A 22,298-nucleotide genomic window follows, 5' to 3' on the forward strand; every position below is an offset into this window, starting at 1 on the left:
CCCAGAGCGTGGGCACTGATCAGTGCACTGAGGGACCACGGGCAGAGGAGGGGGTTGGTGTTAGTGGAGAGATAGGAAACAAGTTTTGTTTGTTTTTCCTACAAGATAGCTCAGGATAGGTGCATCAGTTTGAAACTGCAAATTCTTTAAGGAAAATCTTCACTGATAATATGACCATGAAGATATACTGACTATAGTTGCACGCTCTGAATGCATTTAGGATGGTTATTTACCATCTAATTAACTCATATTCTCTCTCTCTCTCATACACACACACACACACACAAACGCATTTTCTCAAAAGAATGAAAAGGAGGCCTGCATTGTGGCACAGTGGATTAACCCACCACCTGCAGTGCCTGCAATCCATATGGGCACTGGTTCAAATCCTGGCTACTCCATTTCCAATCCAGCTCCTTGCTGATTTACCTGGGAAAGCAGCAGAGGATGGCCCCTGCATCCACATGGGAGATCCAGGTGAAGCTCCTGGCTCCTGACTTCGACCTGGCCCAGCCTTGGCTGTTTTGGCCGTTTGAGGAGTAAACCAGTGGATGGAAGATCCTTCTCTTTCTCTGCCTCTCGAATAAATAAAATAAATCTTAAAAAGAATGAAAAGAGATTTCACACGCACTCATATTTATACTAATACACATATATTATTAGATTTGCTGTGTTCATGGTGTCTAGATGAATGTAGGGTACAACAAGTGAATATTAATGGAACAGGACTAGGATGGGGAGCTATCAGTCATCTCCTTCACTGACAGTTCAGTCACCTGCTGAATGACTGACAGCAATTCTCTTTACTGCTCTAGGCTTCAGAGGCAAAATGAGCACTATCTGCGCCAGCCAGAACGCACCACAAAGCAAAGGTTTTGCTTTGGGTTTTCCTTGATTTCCTGTTCTTTGTGTGGGAGGTAAAACCATCACTAGATTCTTGTGATATTATTTTAACTTTAAAATAATTTTTTTAAAAAGAAATTATCAGCTTTGCTTTTTAAATTATTTATTTGAGAGAGAAAGAGAACTACCATCCGTTGATTCATTTCCCAAATGTCTGCAACAGCTGCGGCTGGGCCAGGCCAAAGTTAGGAGCCAGGAACTCAATCCGGGTCTCCCATGTGGGTGGCAGGGACCCAGCTACTGAGTCATCACCATTGCCTCCCCGGGTGTGCATGGGCAGGAAGCTGGAATTGGGAACAGGCCTGGGACCTGAACCCAGACACTCCCATATGGGATGTGGGTAGACATGGCAAGCAACATCTTAGCTGCTATGCCAAACGCCTGCCCCTAAAAACCGAAATCTAGGGGCTAGTGCTATGATGCAGTGGGTTAAATCCCTGGCCAGCAGTGTTGGCATTCCATATGGGCAGTGGTTCGAGTCCCGGCCGCTCTGCTGCTGATCCAGCTCTCTACTATGGCCTGGGAAAGCAGTGGAAGATGATCCAAGTCCTCGGGCTCCTGTACCCGCATGGGAGACCCAGAGGGAGCTCCTGACTCCTGGCTTTGGATCAGCTCAGCTCTGGCCTTTGCGGCCATCTTGGGAGTGAACCAGTGGATGGAAGACCTCACTGTCTCTCTGGCTCTACCTCTCTCTGTAACTCTTTCAAATAAATTTAAAAAAAATTTTTAAAAATTCTTATCTCAATCTTTGCTGCTTCCCTCCAATTAAATGGAAAATAAACTATTAAGTTGCAGGAGATGGTTATGGCATAATGCTTATGTGCTTACGCTGTTGGCTAGAGTTTTGGTTCCATCATTAAATGCGGCAAACCACTGAACTGCTTAGTGTCGCAGTGTCCTAAGGGTGACACGGATCCCTGCCTCACAGGACGGGTCAAGGATGAAACAGTGCAGTTGGCACAGGGCTTGGCATGGTCATTGTTCAGTAAATGTTATTTTAAAACCATTGCCATTTTTCCATTTGTCCTGAGCTGGATCACAAATGGAGCAGCTGGGACTTGAACTGGTGCCCACATGGGATGCCGGCATCGCAGGTGGCGGCTTCACCCACCACACCACAGCACAGCCCTAATCACAATCACTTAAGCTATCACAATAATGTTGTAGCTCATTTCTCTGACGCTAATCTCTTCATAAATTAGGATGTTAATTCACTTAAAGGAGTCCATTTGATAACGAAGACCCTGTGACCAACTCTGCAGTCAAGAAAATGTGTTATGAAATAGACAAATCTCTAACACAGTACTTTTACAAGTTTCAGATACTGTTTCCCTGATGTATGATCTACTAGGAGGGCTGGTGAGCAAGTGCTAGCTCTGTTTTATGCCGCATCACTGACTCACGGGAAGCCCTGGGGCGAGTCACTTGGCCTTCTTATGTTTCAGTGTGTCAAACTAGCCATAAAACTGGGTAAAGCATGACCTCATTGTAAACCCCCAGACTTGAAAGCTAAGATGTGCTTTGATACCTTAAAGAGCTACCAGAAGAGAGCTCTAGTTTGTAGAATATGAAGACTCGAAAAAATAAATTTTATTAGAATAGTTAAAAATAATTCTGAACCATACAACTTTTAGCAAGTAAAATAATGAAAAAGTTTCCAAGTACTTTACTTGGGTGAAATAATGTTAAGTGACAGACAAATAATTTATTTTTTAGAGAATGCCTGACTTTCAAAATTATAGAATGTATGGGGCAGGCATTTAGCACGGTGGTTAAGACACCACATGGGACCCCTACATCCCATAGCAGAGCGCATGCGTCCGAGACCTGCTCTACTTCCAATGCCAGCTTCCAGCTAACGCACACGCTGGGAGGCAACAGTGATGGCTCAAGTAGTTGGGTCCATGCTACCCATGAAGGCGACCTGGATTGAGCTCCTGGCTTCCGGCTTCAGCCTGGCCAGGCTCTTGCTATTGCAGGCATTTGGGAGTGAACCAGCAGAAGGAAGATCTTAATCTTTCAAAAAAAATTTTTTTAACAAAATCATAAATTGCAGTAACTTAACCAAAATAATTATAAGGAATGGAAGACTACTAGAAACTAGCCCATCCTTAAAAATTAAACTCGTTTGATTTTCTGAATTTAGAAATGCATATCACGTTTTAAAAATGTATTTAACAACTACATGAAAAATCCAATAGATGGAATACAAATCCCCTTGTAAACAAAGTTGTTTAATGATTCTGGCCATCTAGACTCACAGCTCACTGGATTATGGGGTAGTCCTCGCCTTCCTATTTTCTCATCATCTATTTCCTTGCTTCCAGTTCTCTCATCAATACGTGCTGTTGATTCGCACTAGGGTTTTCTCTGGTGAGCACAGGGGTATCATCGGGGGTGGCGGCGGGGTAGGACCTTTGACACCTGCCGAGGTGTCCCAGGCTCGCGGCCTGCAGCGCCACAGATGCTGAGCGGCCTGAGCCCAGCCCAGGAGCCGGACACGGCCCATCCTCTAACTTCTTTCTGCGGAGTTTGTCAGGGCCAGAGGCAAACACGACGAAGCGAAGCCCTCTGCCACGCTCTCTGGAAGGGAACCGATAACCCGCTGCGGTTGCCCGGGCCCTGTAAACAAAGATCAAATTCTGTGGTCTGCCTTGGCAGGAGAACCGGCAGCATGTCGCCCAGGTTTCCAGGAGCCCTGGGCTTCGACTTCACGACTGGAGTGCCCTTCGTCTGGTTTCCAGAAAAATGGCCCCAGCAAACTGATTTTAACGAAGATGATTCTTTTAAAAGCAGTAGCATCGAGACTGCAGGTTAATACTCAAGTCTAGTTCCACAAATCGGCCTGCGGTCCGGCTGTAATCTAGGGGCGTCCTAAGTATTCTTTTTTCGGTCTATGGATTCATGAATAAAAAGATTCGGATCCCTCTCCCACCAGGAAAAGTGTGAAGAATTTAAAGCATGAGTGGTAAGGCCTCACAGTAGCCGCACAGGTACATTCACTTTAGTAAGACCGGAGCCTGGACGAGTGGTATTTTCCAGAGGAAAATGAGGAAGAGACGGTAGGGGAGAGATACCCCCAAAATCCTCTAAAAATCCGGTGGAAACGTTAAAAAAAACCCCACAATTTGCTAAGCATATGCGCACGACGCAGATTTACCAATCGAGCGTAAATGATCATCTTCCTCAGCTATTTCTCAAAAACCTGAAAAGCGAAACGCCGACCAATTTCTCCCACGAGGACCGGCGCCAATGCCCCCCGACAGACCCCTCTCCGCTCGGCAGCTGAGGGTGTGCGGACCCTTCCTCTGCCCCCGCCGCCCGCACCGCAGCCCCCGGACCTCCCCGAACTGGAAGCGGACCCTGAGGAGCCCAGACAGAGGGGCGACCCTCGGGGACGCTGGCCATGCTGAGGTGGGAGGGGTCGCACAGGAAGGGTGGGGCAGGGGCCGCGGGGCGCACGGCTTCCGACTCCCGGAGCCGCCACCTCCTCCAGGTCCGGCCGTGTGAGGGGCTCGGGGTGGTCCTGCCGCGGAGGCGAGTCCCCTCAGGACCCCGCGCCCCCGCCCCCCGCCGCCTTCCCGGGCCCGGGCGCGGGCTGGGCCCGCCGCGGAGCGCGCGCAGGGGGCGGCGGGAGGCCGGGCGGGCCTGGGGGCGGGGCCGGCGCGCGAGGCCCGGCCGCCGCAGCGCCGCCGTGCGCCAGGCGGGCCCCGCCGCGGCGGAGGGATACGGCGTGCCTTATATATATACGGCGGGGCGCCGGCTCGCGCTCCGGCAGTGGCGCTGGGAGGCTCGTGGACGCGGCGCCGTTACTCGCAGTCGGGCGGCGGCGCAGGCGGCGGCGGCGGCACAGCGCGGAGCGCACTCGGCTCCTCAGCGGCGGCGGCGGCGGCAGCAGCAGCGGGAGGCCCCCTCGCCGTCACAGCCCCTGCGCGGGTGCAGCCAGCCTCGCTCCCTCCGATCGCGCTCCCTTCGCCCGCGCCATGGTAAGGTCGGCGGTGGCACCCGGCCGGCGTAGCGGCTGCCCGAGGTCTCCCCGCATGTTCAGTTTTGGTCTTTTGCCCCCTTGGTTGGGTCCCTCCCCCCACACCTCCTTTCCGGGCGTTACGCAGCAGCTGCGGTGAGGAGACGATGCGTTTCGCGTTTGCGTCTTGGCGTCCTCCGCCGGGGGTCCTCATTAAACGGGTCCCCACCCCCCCCCTTGAACTTGGCGGGGAGCTGCGTGCGGGCCGTGGCTGCGGGCACCGCTGCCTCGGGGCCTTCCGCATCCCCCCCGCAGCCCCGCACCCACTGCACCCAGCGCGCCGCACCCGGGCTGCCTGCAGCACTGCGCCCGGGCCCCGGGGGCGGGGGAGCCGGGCGGGGCCGGACGCCGGACGCCCCCCGGTGCTGCCCCTCCCGCCCCGCCCCGGGCGCGAGGGCGGCGGCGGAGAATGAATGGGCCGGGGCGCGCGGGGCGGGGGGCGTCCTCCTCCGGCGGCGGTGCCCTGCGTCCTGCCGGGGGGCGTCCTCCCCTGGCGGTGCCCTGCGTCCTGCCGGGGCGCGCGGCGCGGGCGTGGGCTGGGAAGGAAGGAGCCGGGGAAGGGTGGGGTGGGGGCAGGAAGGCGCGGGGCGAGGGGCGGAAGCCGCAGGCCGGCCCCTTGCGCCCGGGCGGGGCCTGCGGGGCAGCTGGCGCTCGTGCGGCCCCCTGCGCGGGGCAGCCGCGGCCCGGGCGTGCGGGGCCCCTTCCCGCGGGAGGCGCGGGGCGCGCGCGCTAATTGGGGCGGGCGGGGGAGGCGGGAGCTGGCGCGCGGCTCGGTTTCCAGGAGAGACGCAAAGTTTCTGCTGCGGGAGGCGGCGGGGGCGGGCGGGCCGGGGAGCAGACGCGGGTGGGAGGTGCGGGGCGGGGAGCGGGGTCTGCACGTCTGCGCGGCCCCTGCACGGCCACAGGCGGCCGTGCGCCCCGCGGGGCGTGTGTTGCAGGGCGCCCTGGGTCCCTGGGCGGGCAGCGTTGTCCGGCGTGGCAGGCCGGGTTCCGGACGCGTCCACCCCGAGGCCGGCGAGGTGACAGGGTGCTGCGAGCTAGGCGGTGCCCTGACGTTACATAAACCAGCGCGCCGTCTACATGCGATCTGAAAGGAGATTCAGGCTTGAGAGATCGGGGAAAGAGGAAGACCTGCTTGCAATTCGCAAAAAAATAAAATAAACCAGCCGCCCCCCGCACGCCGCCCCACCCCCGAGCGGGTATCCGGGAGCCGGGAAAGTTTGCGTTTGCGAGGATAAACCCAACGCCTCAGCCGTGTTCAGGGCTGACTTGGTAACTGGCTTCGCGAGGCATCCTGTATTAAAATATGTATGTCCATGCAGACGCGCTGGCTGTGCTCTGCCGCGGACCCGCAGGCCCGGGTTCTGTTGGAGCAGAGATTCGCGGCCCCGCGCGTGGCGGGTGCGCTCGGGAGCGGCTCTCCTGCCTTCTTCGGGCGGGGATGCCGGCCGTGCGCACTGCGGCCGGGCGCTCGAGCGCTTCCCCGTGCACCTGATTCGCACGGTGCCGCTGAGGTGGTTCCAGTCTTTTTCTGGCTTCTGAGTCGCGGGGTAATTTGTGCAAGGGCATTAGCCGTTGCGAGCAGTAGGCTTTTAACAAATAGCTGCGTGTTTAAACGATTGGAAAGCATGCATTACGTGGACATGAAGTCGGTGGGGTAGCCCATTTCTGCGTTGTTGGTTTTTTCCCCCCATTTAATTATTTCTCATAAAATGGGGTAGAAAAGCCTTTTAATCCAACCCAATGCCATTACGTAACAACCTTCCAGTTTGGAGGTTTCCGAAGGCCCGGAGCACTGCGCAGGGTACTCCAGCAGCTGGACAGGGTCCCGCGCCAGCCGGCAGCAGTGGCCGCAGTGGCCGTGCGCTGGGCTGGGCTGGGCTGGGCTGGGTCCCCCTTGGATGGCAGCTGGTGGCGCGGTAGGTGGCGCTCGTCCTTCTCGGGGCCCGCTGTGCACTGCCGCCGGCCGCCGCTAGAGGCGCCCTTTTCACGTTGTGCGCTGATCCTCGTCCCCAGGGAAGCCCGGAGTGTGCGCTAGGCGTTGGACCCAGTGGAGAGCAGATGTTGTCACTTTCCATCCTTGTTGTCGAAGCGGCACAGAGCGCTTCCTTTAATGGCTGTCATTGCTGAGAGCATTGATGGTCTCAAACCAGGGATTTCAACACAATATTAAAACTCCTGGGAAGGTGGTACCGATTGCTTCTGGCTGTCATGGATTTAATGATAACCTTTTCTTTCTCTAGGCTGATCAACTGACCGAAGAACAGATTGCTGGTGAGTTGGCGTCTCTGGGGAGTCCCCAGGAAAGCCAGAACAGGGCACCGGCTCAGTTCTGGGGAGTCCTGTCCCCTCCCATCGACATCTGAGCCGTTTTTTAAGAATTGATTTAAATGGAAACGGCAGGAACATTTCGGTCAGCATTACTCTTTGATAGTAGAGTGGAGCTAAAGTGAGGGAAATGGAATGGGGATGTTCCTGCCTACCCCACTCGGGAGTCGTCGCGTGTGTCACGACACGCAGAGCTTTTCCTGTAATGAGATCGCCCTGAGCCTGCAGCTCTCAGACGTGCACAGCTCTGAGGCCACTCGACAGCTTTTGGGGCTTGCTGTCCCGAGACAAGAGGGAGCATCCCTGGAATTACTGGAGGGGAGTTGCATCCGTTCAGGTTTTAGCTCTTTAATCTTCCCGGAGGACTTGTCGTGAGGTGGGGGTGCTTCTGGGATGCAGTGGAGGTGGTGTGGAGAGCGCAAGCTGGCTGTGTGGGAAACGCACCACGTTTCCAGGAACCTTGTCGTGGTGCTGTGAAACCAGGGTTCTTGGGGCTACAGAAATTTAACAGGAAACATGCCAGCGGGTCTTCTCGTGGCGGATTGGAAGCCCATTCAAGCTTAGTGTTGAAAAACCTGAGGGTCTTGTAGCTTCATGGACATGGTTTCCAGGAGCAGCCGTTGCCTTACTTGGCGTGGCTGACAGGACCCTGTGGTGTCTGCTTCAGTATGTGGTTGCTGGTCACTTGCATAACCTGCTTGGTCTCCTCTGGGAAGCCCCCGGGGGCGTGTGCGTGGTGGCTGGCTGGGTAAAGACACTCGCTCTAAAGGGCCAACGTTTCTTTCCAGAATTCAAGGAGGCTTTCTCCTTATTCGATAAAGATGGTGATGGCACCATCACAACGAAGGAACTTGGAACTGTCATGCGGTCACTGGGTCAGAACCCGACAGAGGCGGAGCTGCAGGACATGATCAACGAAGTGGACGCTGACGGTAATGAGCGCCAGAGCCATGTCATTCGAGTTCAGACGCGTCCCAGGGTTGCCTTTCAGGTCTCGTGGAGCAGACGGGCGAAGATGCTTTCTGCCATTGAGATTGAAACAGGAGATTGTGGGCCTGCCTCTCGCCCTGCTCACCGTCCGGAACGTTTCCTGGATCGGGTCCCTGTATTGTTCTTTGCCGACTTGCCGTGACCCACCGCTCAGCCCTTTCATCACCTGGCCCATGAGTGCGCTGAGTTCCCTGTGGGGGAAGTAGAAGTAAAGAGCCCAACACAGCCTGCTTTTTAGAAGCTCCTTGTCTCTAAGGAGAAGCCCCAGGGGCGGGGCAGTGGGTGACAAGCCCTTGCAGCCGTTAATAGAGCTGAGCGCAGCGGACGCCGTGGGTGTTGGCTGAAGGCGGTCGCGCAAGGCTTGGCACCTGGCAACTGTCTATAGAGCCTGGGTCTACAGAACCCGAGACCAGGGGAAGCTGTGTGGGCCGCCGAGCCAGAAGGAGCTGCAGTCCTCTCACTCCCGGCTGTAAACAGTGTCCGGGTGTCCGCACCCCAAAACACATTTTTGTAACTGAAACATGCCTTAATACACTCTGTTGCTTTATAAAGCGTACACATTTCCTTTCAAATGAGCTAAGAGGCAGCAGTTTGGATCTAGCCCCTCTACCTCCTAGATGACTGACGTGACTGGAGCCAGTTTTAAAAACATGGCGCTGTAAAGTGAACACAGCATCCTGCTGGCCTGGTCCCAAATGCTTGGAAGCCGGGCCCCTGATGCAGCCCCTTGACAAAGCTCTCGGCCCATTCGTGTTACTTCTGAAGATGGTTTTCATTCTTAATGGAGCTTTGGAAAAAAAGTTGTCCATAGTACTCTGAGTTTTGACTCCCAAGAGGATGAGCGCTGTTTGGGATGGGAACGTGGGGTACCTCCTGGGAAGTTGGGCTTGGGCGGCCTGTGCAGGGGCCAGGGGGCCGGGCTGCAGGTTCTGTGTTTGCCCTTTTCTGCACGGTTGAGAGGACGCTTGAAGTGGTTTGTTTGGTCTTGTACAAACACCAGCAATGCTGTAAAATTTGGGGCACTCAAAAAACTTAGAAAGCTCTCTGAATTATTTGGTTTTAAAGCCACTAGTGGAAATGAGTTAACTTCAGGCTTTTTTTTTTTTCTTTCTAATTTTATGTCCACTTAATTCATGTTCATCTGGAGACTTGGGGGTGTTTGTGTTTGAGTTGCTGTTTGGGACACTGGTCATAACGGATTCCTACGTGCCCACGGCTAAGCTGACTTCACTCGTCGGGAAGTGCCTGAGTGGGGGGTGGGGTGCAGAGAAAGTGATCCAGTGACTTGAACGTGGTATGGCTGAGAAAGTGTCTCCTAGAAGTCTATGGCTCCTGGCAGAGCAGAGAAGACGCTTCCCCCCTCATAGCCCTTAACCATGAGGTGCTTTCCTAGTGGGAGTGAAGTCCCAGCCGGGGAGTGGAGGCGGTCAGTCCGCAGCCGGCTCTGAGCTGCACAGCCCCCTCCGCTGGTCGTGAAGTGGAGCTGTGTGTGACTTTGCGGCTTTCAGTGTTCTCCCGGGCGCTGCTGCGGGCTTTGAATCCCGTGGCTTTGCCCTGTGGAGTACTTGAGCATTTCAGACCTGCGGACGGTGGATGCTAATGAGATAGTTTGTGCTAGCCCGTGCTTAGCCGTTCCCTCCGGAGCAGCGCCCATGGAGTGCTTATCTTACATGAGCTTTCTGTTCTTTGATTTGAGGTAATGGCACCATTGACTTCCCAGAATTTCTGACTATGATGGCTAGGAAAATGAAGGACACAGATAGTGAAGAGGAGATCCGCGAAGCATTCCGAGTCTTTGACAAGGTAACCCTGCCCGGCGCGGCGCGGGCCCCTGAGAGTGGTGCTTGGGCTCTCGCTCTGCACAGTCTCTGGTCTCACCGTCAGCCGTCCTCACTTGGTGGTGACTGTCCAGCCAGGGGAGGTGCAGTAGTGCACGGGAGGTTTGGTTGCTAACCTTTGGCTTCTGTTGGCTGGTGAGCACTCCCTGTGTCTTCTGCGGTAGCCAACTGCGTGTCTGCAGCAGGTAGAGGGTGGGAGCTGGAAGTGGCAGAGTCGTGGCCGTGAGCAGAGTTGGCAGGCCCTTGACGGCGCCTAATTAAAGTCAGGGACCTCCCCCCCCCCCCCCCCCCCCGGCACTATCAGCCACACCAGTAACCGGCGCTGCATGTTCACAGGATGGAAACGGCTATATCAGTGCGGCGGAACTGCGCCACGTCATGACAAACTTGGGGGAAAAGCTCACAGATGAAGAAGTAGATGAAATGATCAGAGAAGCAGATATCGACGGAGACGGACAAGTCAACTACGAAGGTAAGGCGTCCGTCGGTGTCCCTGGTGCCCGGGCGCGGCCAGCAGGACCCGAGGCGCGAGAGCCGCTCTGCTCGCCGCGCCGGTGTCGCCGCACACAGGACAAACGCTGCACTCCATGAAGCTGCTTTCCTGAAGATAACCACAAGTTATGATTATTTGTCTTTTCAGAATTCGTACAGATGATGACCGCAAAATGAAGACCTGCTTTCAACTCCTTTTCCCCCTCTAGAAGAATCAAATTGAATCTTTTACTTACCTCTTGCAAAAAAAAAAAAAAAAGAAAAAAGTTCATTTATTCATTCTGTTTCTATATAGCAAAACTGAATGTCAAAAATACCTTCTGTCCACACACACACACACAATCTGCATGTATTGGTTGGTGGTCCTGTCCCTAACGATCAAGCTACACATCCGTTTTACACTATACATACTTGTACTACCTTAACGATAAGGAAGCACTTAGTGGACTCCTTCAGGTTCCATTGCTGATGATCCTAACACGCGTGTGGGCTGGCCAGTCCGTCATGCATGCGGCCTGATGACAGTACAGTCAGGCGTTTGTATCAAAACCAAAAAATGAAAGAAAAAAAACCAACAAATTCAAAACTCACCCAGATGGGTTCTCGTTCGATTTGTTAGGATAAATAGCTGGTTTCCTGAAAACAAATGCGTTTAAAATTGGTTTACGTCAGGACGCCGTGCATTGAGACGGTTGAGGGGTGAGCTGTTGAGATGTAGGCCCACTACAGGATGGTCCTCCTGTCCCTCTGTGCTCCGGCCCACGGTGACAGCCACGCAGCCTCGTGGCACGCCCGCCTGCGCTGGCTTAGCGTCTGCCGGGCTGTTACCATTCACGCAAATTTTTAATGAGAAACTTTTCCCAAGGGAGCATCTCTGGACTCTCTGTTTTAAAAACCTGCAGCATGACTTGGAGCCGGCAGAGTAGGCTGTGGCTGTGGACTCCAGCACAACCATCAACGTGGCTGTTCAAGAAACTACGATTACGTCCATTCCAAGTTGTAAATGCTAGTCCTTTTTTTTTTTTCCAATAAAAAGACCATTAACTTAAAGTGGTGTTAAATGCTTTGTAAAGCTGAGGTTGAATGGGGACGAGGCCAGCCTCTATCTGAGCTCCGCCCCCAGCCTGCCTTGGGTTTCCTCCCCTCTCTCCCAGGATCCTGGCGCTGACCTCTGAGCCCAAGACCTTGCCTATAAAACAGCAGACAGCAGTCGCTCCCTGCACGCACTATCGCCATGGGAGAGGGGGAGAAGCAAGCCACAGGCCTGTTGAGCTGGAGCTCGCCCCGCAGGGCAGCCGCCTTCCTTCCAGCACGCGTTTCGGGGCTCTCGGGCATCCTGCCGAGTACCTGTTTTACGTAACTCCCCGAGACCATCTGCAGGAGACATGATTTAGTGTGTGTGTAATTGAATCCTCTAATCCTCTGCTGTGTGTGATGGAAGCAGTAGTCAACTTCTAGGCCAGTCTAAATGCCTAAAAGACACCACCGGTCACCTCTGATTGCTGGCTTCTGATGTGTGGTAATACTCAGCCTCTTTTTAAACCTTTTTCTTAAAAGTTGACCGCTTTGTGTCCCCCCCCCCCCCCAAAAAAAAAAAAAAAAGGAAAACTAGAACTAATGCTAGCCTCTGGCGTGAGAGTCACTGCAGCCCAGGGTGAATTTGTCTAATTATAAACCTGCAACCCAAAGCAGGCATGCTGGTCCTCCTTGCGGTGGGATTGGCCTGTTGAAAAAGCCCCCTTAAGAAACTGCTCGCTGTTGAGGTGGAAGCTGGGTGTGCTTTTTCTTTTTCAGGTGTTAACTGGTTGTATCTCAGCCAGGACTTGCGGGTTGTGCGTTGGTATGTGTGGGTGGCTTTAATTTGCTGGGGGCCGGGCTGCCATTGTGGCAGTGAGCAGCTCTCGGTGGCCAAATGGGTGTGTTCTGGAGACGGGGCTGGTTCTGGAGACCCTGGCTGCTCCTCCCTCTCCTACTCCCTGTCCTCCGGCATTTTGCAGCTTGTCAGATCCTCTGCCGGAGGAACAGGTCCGAGCGGTGGAGAGGACCCGTTACCCAAGTGCCCGTGCTGTAGCGCTGGGCCATGGTGGTGGGCAGAGGAGAAGTTGATGCCCAGGGCTAGGCGGGCTTCTGCAGCTTCCCTGACTGGGCACGGAGCACCCAGGAACACCCTGGCGTTTCTCCTGGAGAACTGGGGAGTACTGCGGGCTTCTGGCTTGAGTGAGGGTGGGGGTCACATGGCTGCTTGTCCTTTCAAAGGAGTGTAGTGGGTGATGTGACTGGTTTTTCAGCACTCAGCCTTCTAACCTCTTGCCGAGTCTTTCTAGAAGCTGGGTGAACTCCATTTTATGGGTCCACAGCCTGTCTTAAGACTTAAGCCTTTGAAAGAGGGTTGTTGTGGGGACTGAAAGCCCTACTCCCGTGCCCCAGGAGTGCCGAGTTCCAGCGTGGAGCAGGAGTGAGGCAGCGTCCGGTGCGGCGCTGTGCCCTTCGAGGGGACAGCCAGCCCCGCAGGGTCAGGCATTGGCGGCCTGCGTGGGTCTGGGCCCTCAAGGAGATAGCTGGGTGTCGTGGCAGGACTGCGAAGCTGGTTCGCACCTCGCTGTGAACTCCTGCCCGGACTTCCAACCACTCTATACATATATACATATATTTATATATAGAAAGCGCCTAGTTTTAACTGGCATCCTGCTTTAGCCTGAGACTTGCCGTAAGAAACTGCTGAGTACTTGGCAAACCCTCTGCTAGTTTTGCTCTCCATCTGTCTGGGGTAGGCGTTAAGGCAAGCGGATCTCAACTCTTCAGATGGGCTTTTGATGAAGCACTGTTGCCAGGGCAGGCTTTTTCTGATTTTTTGACAAATTTTTGCACACTTTAAATTGGTGTCTTTCGGCAACTTGAAACACATTGGAAATGAGCTATTGTACATATTTTTATATTCTCTTTATAAATGCATGTGTGACTGTACTTGTAACAATATCGTGATGAACAGCTGTCCAGTAGGCCTAGCGCTGCTGTCACATCAGAGGAATAGCATATGATGAGCCCTTCCGCTTCTTCCGGAACAAAGAATGTAAATTTGGTCAAGTCTACTCTTCCTTCAATTATTTTACACATTTGAATTATTTATTGTGTATCCTCAATCCATTTATCCTTCTGGGCAGTGACTAGGTTCCCACTAACGTGTCTTAAACCTACCCTTTGGCTGGCAGTGAACTATCTTCTCTTCCAACCCCTTGGAGCTGTCCCGTAGGAGACAGAAGTCCTTTGCTGTCTGTACCCCCTGGAGTAAGCAGGCGGCATTGGCCGAGTGTGTGTGCTTTCTGCAAATCTGTGGCAATGTTCATTAAACACTTCTGTAGCAAAGATGGTGGTGGTTCTTTTGTGACTGAAGTTGCTGTGCAGCGTGGCGATTTGGAAAAGGGATGCACTTGAACGTGTCTGTAAATCTCGCGGTAAACTGTCTGGAGATTTAACCACCTCTCTGCTGGGGGACCAACTCTATGGAAATTGTAAATAAGTTTTATTTATAAACCTGGCACTGTATTCAATAAACATTTCTGCAGCCTTTCATCTCTACACTGCGAACCGTGTAGGTTTTTAGCTCGCATAGCTCTCGGTCGCTTGTGCTGTGTGAGCAGCGTCCCCATACCCTTGCCTGCTCCACCAGGCTCTGCCTGGGCCGCGGTTCCAGAGGCAAGAGCGAGAGACGTAGCACGGGCACCTCCGCTGCAGCCCTGTGGTGGCTTAAGCTGGGTATTCTTTTCAGATCTGTGTTTCGTGTTTTGTTTTTATTTTAAAACAGGGTTGGGGTGGGGGAGGTGGAGAAGGAGACAGAGATCCTCCATCTGCTAATTTACTCCCCCAATGCTGGCAACAGCCAGGCTCAAGATAGGAGCCTGGAACTCAATCTGGTTCTCCCGTGTGGGCGGCGGGGACGTAGGTGCTTGAGCCATCAGCTGCGCCTCCCGGAGTGTGCAGTGCAGGAAGCTGGGATTGGAAGCCGAGATGAGACTCCGCCAGGCCCTCTGATAACGGAATGTGGTGTCTTAACTGCGGGCCAAACGCCTGCCTCGGGAGTGGAGGTGCTTTGGGGGCTACAGCTGGCATTGTAACCCAGCCTCTGGGACCACTAATGTATCCCCTGCTTGCTTTATGCAGACAATCTGCTATGAAAAGATTCCTTTCCCTTTAACCTTAATGTTAATCCAAGTCTCTGGGACTTGTGTAAAAAAAACTGTGTTCTGGTAATTTTAAATGGCAGAAGCCCCTGCGCTGGCCCACGGCAAGAAGAGGGCGAGTGGGGGAAGTGGAGTGGGCTTCTGTCAGCACCAAGGTTTCCTCTTCCTCTGCAGAGAAATGGACTGAAAAGGGGGAAATCTTGGGGCAAAGTTGTGTGTGTTGTCGGCCAGGACACTTGAGACACGCCTGCAGGGGGCATTTAGTCAGCTCCTGCTGTATACAGGGACAGCACCGTGGGGTCGTGCTCTGGGCCCTTGGGCAGGGTCCTTCCTTGTCCGGGCCTCGCTGCTTCCCATGGTAGAATAGTGATTCCCGGATGGGGTGCTGTCGGCCTGTGGCTTTCTAGGATTCTGGCCCACCTGATTTGGCGACGCCTGTTGTTTCAGCTGCTACAGTGTGGGAGGCAAAGTCGTGTAGGAGCCCTGTGTCCTTTGAGATGACAAACGGGACTTCTTGAGTTCTTAGCAGCTCCCTGTGGGGGTGGCGCGGAGGCTTAGGCTCGCTTTGAAGACTGTGATGTAACCGTGGAACCTAGGTCACAGGCAACGAACATTTAAGTGACATCTCCCCTCCCAGGACGGAAACAGGCAGCTCCCCCTGGGCCTGGAAGAGACTGGGTCCAAGTGACATCATCTGGGTTTAGAGGAAACCGTATACACACATTTCCGATTTGAGCTGAACCTTGCTGGGCACCGGGGGCTGGAGCAGTGACTCAGGAAGCCTTAGAAGGAAATAAAGCATAAAGCTTTTTATAGCCTGCTGCTGCTCCTCTCCCACAACCCTCCACCGCGGCGAGGGAGGAGTCGGCCAATGCCCAGAGCCCCGGCTCAGAGTGTGTGAGCCGATGGGCTTGCCCAGCCCCTGGTGACAAAGCAGCAGGGCCCTCGCGAGCCTTAGTTCCGCCCCATGTGTTAGCAACCTTTGGAATGAGTATGAGTCGACACGCTCAGTAGCTCATATGTCGCGTTTTACAGTTTTATTTTCGTTTTTACAAAGATGGAAAATCTGGAGTCTCCTTTAGTGAAAACGTTTCTTGAAGGATTCGTTAACAGTGTAACCTTTGGATGCTGACTACGTGGAGGCAGGTATGATTCTCACTCACTTCGCCGTTTTGGCTCTGAGTTGGCGATGATAATTTTTCAGTTACTGCATTTCTAGTGAGAGATAGATTTTTGCACGTTTAATCCTGAACATTGCTTCATCTCTTTAAATTCTTGGCTGTCTTCTAGGAGCTGACAGTCTTCCTAAGGCATGGCCTGGGTAACCAGGACCCGAATGAGGGCCGTTTGCCACATGCGTGCCACACTGCCGGCTCCAGCTGAGCTCTTTTTTTTTTTTTAATTTTTTTTTTAATTTTTTTATTTTTTGACAGGCAGAGTGGACAGTGAGAGAGAGAGACAGAGAGAAAGGTCTTCCTTTTGCCGTTGGTTCACCCTCCAATGGCCGCCGCGGACAGCGCGCTGCGGCCGGCGCACCGTGCTGATCCGATGGCAGGAGCCAGGAGCCAGGTGCTTTTCCTGGTCTCCCATGGGGTGCAGGGCCCAAGCACCTGGGCCATCCTCCACTGCACTCCCTGGCCACAGCAGAGAGCTGGCCTGGAAGAGGGGCAACCGGGACAGAATCCGGCGCCCCAACCGGGACTAGAACCCGGTGTGCCGGCGCCGCAAGGCGGAGGATTAGCCTAGTGAGCCGCGGCGCTGGCTTCTTTTTTTTTTTTTTTTTAGAAAATTTTTATTTAATAAATATAAATTTCAAAAGTACAACTTTTAGATTATAGCGGTTTTCCCCCCATAACCACCTTCCCACCCACAAACCATCCCATCTCCTACTCCCTCTCCCATCCCATTCTTCATTAAGATTCATTTTCAATTATCTTTATATACAGAAGATCAACTTAGTATATACTAATTAAAAGATTTTAACAGTTTGCACCCACACAGACACACAAAGTATAAAATACTGCTTGAATACTAGTTCTACCATTAATTCACATAGTACAACACATTAAGGACAGAGGTCCTACATGGGGAGCAGGTGCACAGTGACTCCTGTTGATTAAACAATTGACACTCTTCTTTATGACGTCAGCAATCACCCTAGGCTCTTGTCATGAGCTGCCAAGGCTATGGAAGCCTCTTGAGTTCACAAACTCCAACCTTATTTAGACAAGGCCATAGTCAAGGTGGAAGTAATCTGCTCCCTTCAGAGAAAGGTACCTCCTTCTTTGATGGCCCATTCTGCTCCTTAACAATGGTGAAATCTTCCTTTTAGTTCCCACCCGAGTGGACTCTGCACATCTCACGCCGCTTCTGCAAGACACCCTCGTCCACTTAATGCTGACTCCTTTATTTTAAAGAACAAACACTGAAGAAAAGCCCTCTTTGAGACGAATTGGTAAAATAGAGTGCAGTTTACCCAGGCTAGAGTCAGATACGTCTGTTCAGATCCTGTCCTGCCAAGTGCCATGTGGCTGGGGCAGGTGACAGCTCTGTGGCTCAGTGTCTTCATGGAAGAAACAGGAAAACTGTGTGAAGCCATCACTTGCAATGCCGGCACCCCATACCACTGGGCTGGCGCTCGTCCCGGCTGCTCCACTTCTGATTTGGCTTCCTGCCAATGCTCCTAGGAAGGCAGTGGGAGATGGCCCAAGTGCTTGGGCCCCTGCACTCATGTGGAGACCTGGATGGTGTTCCAGGCTCCTGGCTTCAGCCTGGGCCAGACTTGGCTGTTGTGGCCTTTTGAGGAGTGAACAAGCAGATGGAAGCTCTCTGGCTCTCCCTCTCTCTCACTCTATTAGATAATAAATAAATAACAAAAATTTTTAAAAGATTTATTGATTGATTGATTTGAAGGTCAGCGGAGTTGCAGAGAAAGAGAAAGAGTCTTCCATCCGCTGGTTCACTCTGCCGATGGTCGCAACAGCCAGAGCTGAGCCAGAAACCAGGAGCCAGGAGCTTCCTCCAGGTCTCCCACACGGGTGCAGGGACACAAGGACTTGGGCCATCTTCTACTGCTTTCCCAGGCCACAGCAGAGAGCTGGATCAGAAGAGGAGCAGCTGAGACTTGAACTGGAGCCTATATGGGATGCCGGCACTGAAGGTGGCAGCTTTATCTGCTACGCCACAGCGCTGGCCCCCCAAAAAGTAAATCTTTTAAAAAAATGAGAAAACGCCTTCTTCACAGGTAGTCGTAAGAGCCAGTGGGGTGGTGAAGCCCCTTGCGTGGCATGGGTGCCAGCACATGGGAGGGCCTGAGGGCACCTCTTCTGTCCCACCCGCTGTGACTTTGTCACCTTGGAAGCAAATGAGGCCAGTTTTACGGTGACTTTGCAGTGCTTGGTCCAGCTCGTCTTTCCTGGTTATTAAAAGCACCCATTTCTCATCCCACTGGAAATCACAGAGACGGTTGGCAGTGTCCAGTGTCCAGTCTTCAGGTTCCTGCCCCCCAGAGCTGATGAACCGGGCCAGATGCGCTAGCTGTCCTTGGCATGTCCACATGGGAGCATCTGCAGCCTCCTGGGCACTTGAGGCTTGGTAAGCTCCAGAGAATGGGAGGCCTCATTCTTGTTAAAGGGCAGTCTCCTTATTGGAGGCACTTGACCAAGTACAGGAGGGGTTGCTGGCCAGGCCCCTTCCTCACTCTGTGTTGGCACCCCACTACCCGCCATTCCCTGCCAGAGGCTTGCCTCTCTCTGCCTGGGGGAGGGGGGGGGCTGTGAGTCTATCAGAATTCTTGGTAGTTCTTGAGAGGTGCTTGCAGCCCCTAGCCAGGAGCCCTGCTGGCTGCATCAGGCCCACGTATTCCAGCCAACTCATTGCACTTCACCTTGGCTCTTCTCTGCTGAGGTCTCGACCTCCAATGGGAATATGTGATACCTCTCCCAAGGCCTTCTGATTGCGGCTCCAGGTCACACCTGTCACAACCACAGGCTGGGCTGTGATGCCCCCGTGGTTGAGCCCCAGCGGCTCAGTCTTTGCAAGATCCCTGAAGGGTGCTGGATGCAGCTGTTCCAACAGTGTAAATCCCTCCAACTCAGCCTTGCAAATGACTGCCCCGCCCCGCCCACGCAGGCTGCCACCTGGGACCAGGGAGGAGTCAGCTCTTTTTCCCTGCAGGGAGAGCGAGCTGCATTCTGGTTGTTCTCAGATTGGATGTCTACAAGAGTTCAGAGCTCTGCATTAGAGAATGTGAAAACACTGAAAGGCATGGGCTCTATCTTTTGAGGGACTCTTGCGAGCTTTTGATAGAAACATTTTTTTAAGAGTTCATTTTTTTTTTTAAGATTTAATTAATTTATTTGAAAGACAGAGTTAGAGAGAGAGGCAGAGACAGAGAGAGAGGTCTTCCATCCGCTGGTTCATTCCCCAGATGGCCGCAACGGTCGGAGTTGTGCCAAAGCCAGGAGCCAGGAGCTTCTTCCGGGTCTCCCACGCGGGTGCAGGGGCCCAAGGACTTGGGCCATCTTCCACTGCTATCCCAAGCCATAGTAGAGAGCTGGATCGGAAGTGGAGCAGCCGGAACTAGAACCGGCACCATATGGGATGCCGGCACTGCAGACCAGGGCATTAACCCGCTGTGCCACGGCGCCGGCCCCGACAGAAACATTATTAAATGTAACTGCCAGGCAGCATGGCAATGAATATCGCATGCCAGCTTAAATCTGCAACGGCTGAGTTAACAGCCAGAATAACAAATCTACCACCAGAGAGTTTAATGTCCGTCTGATAATTGAGAAATCAAGCAGATTATAGAAGATTTGAACTATGCAACAAGTTTGTTCTCATGTATATGGAACATTACCTCAGTAATTAGAGAATTCACATTTGGGATATTAATTAAATATTAGTCAACGTTATCATAAAGCAATAAATATATGGTTACAATAAGTTATAAAGACAAATATAATTATATAGCACTAAATTATATTAATGTAATAAAGTTAAATAATACATTAGAGAATTAAGATTGACTACATATTAGGTCATAAGGTAAATCTCATATTTTAAAAAATGCCATCATCTGAAAACAATGCAATGGATAGAGAAGAATTACAAATACCTATTTGTTTTTGAAAATTAAAATCCACTTACTTATTTATTTGAAAGGCAGAGTTACAGAGAGGGAGACAGGAAGAGAGAGAGAGAGAGATCTTCTGTCCACTCATTCACTCCCCAAAATGCTGCAATGGCCAGGGCTGGTCAGGCAGAAGCCAGGAGCCAGGAACTTCTGGGTCTCCCACGTGGGTGCAAGAGCCCAAGCACTTGGGCCCTCTTCCACTGCTTTGCCAGGCACATCAGTAGGGAGCTGGATCGGAACTAGAGCATCCGGGACTTGAAGTGGTGCCACATGGGATGGCAGCATCATAGGTAGAAGCTTAACCTGCTATACCACAACACTGGCCCTAAAATACACTTTTTTTTTTTTTTTAAGATTTATTTATTGGCCGGCGCCGCGGCTCACTAGGCCAATCCTCCGCCTTGCGGCGCCGGCACACCGGGTTCTAGTCCCGGTCGGGGCGCCGGATTCTGTCCCGGTTGCCCCTCTTCCAGGCCAGCTCTCTGCTGTGGCCAGGGAGTGCAGTGGAGGATGGCCCAAGTGCTTAGGCCCTGCACCCCATGGGAGACCAGGATAAGTACCTGGCTCCTGCCATCGGATCAGTGCGGTGCGGTGGCCATTGGAGAGTGAACCAATGGCAAAAGGAAGACCTTTCTCTCTGTCTCTCTCTCTCACTGTCCACTCTGCCTGTCAAAAATAAATAAATAAATAAATAAATAAAAAGATTTATTTATTTATTTGAAAATCAGAGTTACACAGAGAGAAGGAGAGGCAGAGAGAGAGAGAGGTCTTCCATCTGCTGGTTAACTTCCTAATTGACTGCAAAGTCTGGAGCTGCGCTGATCCAAAGCCAGGAGCCAGGCACTTCTTCCTGATCTCCCACGTAGGTGCAGGGGCCCAAGGACCTGGGCCATCTTCCACTGCTTTCCCAGGCCATAACAGAGAGCTGGATTAGAAGTGGAGCATCCGGGACTTGAACTGATGCCCATATGGGATGCCGGCACCGTAGATGGTGGATTTACCTGCTATGCCACAGCAGGCCCCTAAAATCCACTTCTAATAACACATGGGTCTATGAATAATTCATAATGAACATCTAGAAAATGTTTAGGACTGAATGAAAAAAACAATTATAGATTTCAAAACTAGGATACAATTTAAGTAGTACTTAGAAATTTATAGCCTTAAAGTACTTATAATAGAAGAGAAGCTAAAAATAAATAAACTGAGCATCTAACTAGAGTTAGAAGACTAGAATACATCCAAAGAAAGTACTGTAGAAGGGAGATATCAAAGATAACCATAGAATTTCACAAAGCACAAACTCAATTTAATGTAAAGAAGATCAACAAAGACCAAAAATTAGCTCTTTGAAAAGATTATCCAGGGCTGACGCCATGGTGTAGGGGGTAAAGCTGCCGCCTACAGCACCTGCATCCTACGTGGGCTCTGGTTTGAGTCTGGCTGCTCCGCTTCTGATCCAGCTCCCTGCTATTTCACCTGGGAAGGCAGCAGAGGATGGCCCAAGTGCTTGGGCCCCTGCTCCCATGTGGGAGACCCGGATGAAGCTTCTGGCCCCAGGCTTCAGCCTGGCTCATCCCTGGCCATTGTGGCCATTTGAGGAGTGAACCAGCAGATGGAGAATCGATCTCTCACTTGCTTTCTCTTTCTGTCTCACCTTCTCTGTAAGTCTGACTTTCAAATAAACCTTTAAAAGAAAAACTTATTACAAAACAATACTGCAGTTTGTTAACAAATTAAAAACAAAATTACCATGTGATCTAGCAATTCACTTCTGGGTGTAGGAACCCCAAAATTGAAAACAGGAACTTAAATAGATATATATATATATTTTTGACAGGCAGAGTGGACAGTGAGAGAGAGACAGAGAGAAAGGTCTTCCTTTTCCGTTGGTTCACCCCCCAAATGGCTGCTATGGCCGGTGCTGTGCCAATCTGAAGCCAGGAGCCAGGTGCCTCTCCTTGTTTCCCATGCGGGTGCAGGGCCCAAGCACTTGGGCCATCCTCCACTGCCCTCTCGGGCCACAGCAGAGAGCTAGACAGGAAAAGGAGCAACCAGGACAGAATCCAGCACCCCAACTGGGACTAGAACCCGGTGTGCCAGCGCCGCAGATGGAGGATTAGCCTAGTGAGCCACGGCGCCGGCCATCAAATAGATATTTGTACACTGACATTCATGGTGACATTATTTAAGATAGCCGAGAGGCAGAAGAAGCTGGTGTCCACTGATGGGTAGAAGGACAAACAAAACATGGCACAGATACACATGGAATATTATTTCACCCTTAAATCTGGAGAAAGGAAACTGTCCAGGTACAGCGAGGTCAGGTGTCACCACTCAGATCCAGTTCAACTCTACCCCAAGATATAACCAAGTTCTCCAAGGTTACAGACAAACAGAGGAGGCTC

At 52.4% G+C, this 22,298-nt stretch overlaps 1 protein-coding gene across 1 annotated transcript; it reads left to right on the forward strand.

Annotated features, from left to right (window-relative positions):
* The first annotated feature begins 4,676 nt into the window (after nt 1-4,676).
* Nucleotides 4,677-14,151, forward strand: CALM1 (calmodulin 1). The gene is made up of 6 exons (XM_051826152.3): nt 4,677-4,889; nt 7,171-7,201; nt 8,044-8,187; nt 9,942-10,048; nt 10,420-10,555; nt 10,724-14,151. The coding sequence occupies exons 1-6, from the start codon at nt 4,887-4,889 to the stop codon at nt 10,750-10,752; spliced, it is 450 nt and encodes a 149-aa protein (XP_051682112.2). The 5' UTR covers nt 4,677-4,886; the 3' UTR covers nt 10,753-14,151.
* Nucleotides 14,152-22,298: the final 8,147 nt, after the last annotated feature.

This window comes from Oryctolagus cuniculus, chromosome 20, assembly GCF_051225735.1.
Source record: "Oryctolagus cuniculus isolate XC-2025 breed Fujian yellow rabbit chromosome 20, ASM5122573v1, whole genome shotgun sequence".
Taxonomy (NCBI): Eukaryota; Metazoa; Chordata; class Mammalia; order Lagomorpha; family Leporidae; genus Oryctolagus; species Oryctolagus cuniculus.

Coding starts and splice junctions, on each gene's coding strand:
- CALM1 (XM_051826152.3), top strand. Junction 7,202..8,043: donor GACCGAAGAACAGATTGCTG/GTGAGTTGGCGT, acceptor GTTTCTTTCCAG/AATTCAAGGAGGCTTTCTCC. Junction 10,556..10,723: donor CGGACAAGTCAACTACGAAG/GTAAGGCGTCCG, acceptor TTGTCTTTTCAG/AATTCGTACAGATGATGACC.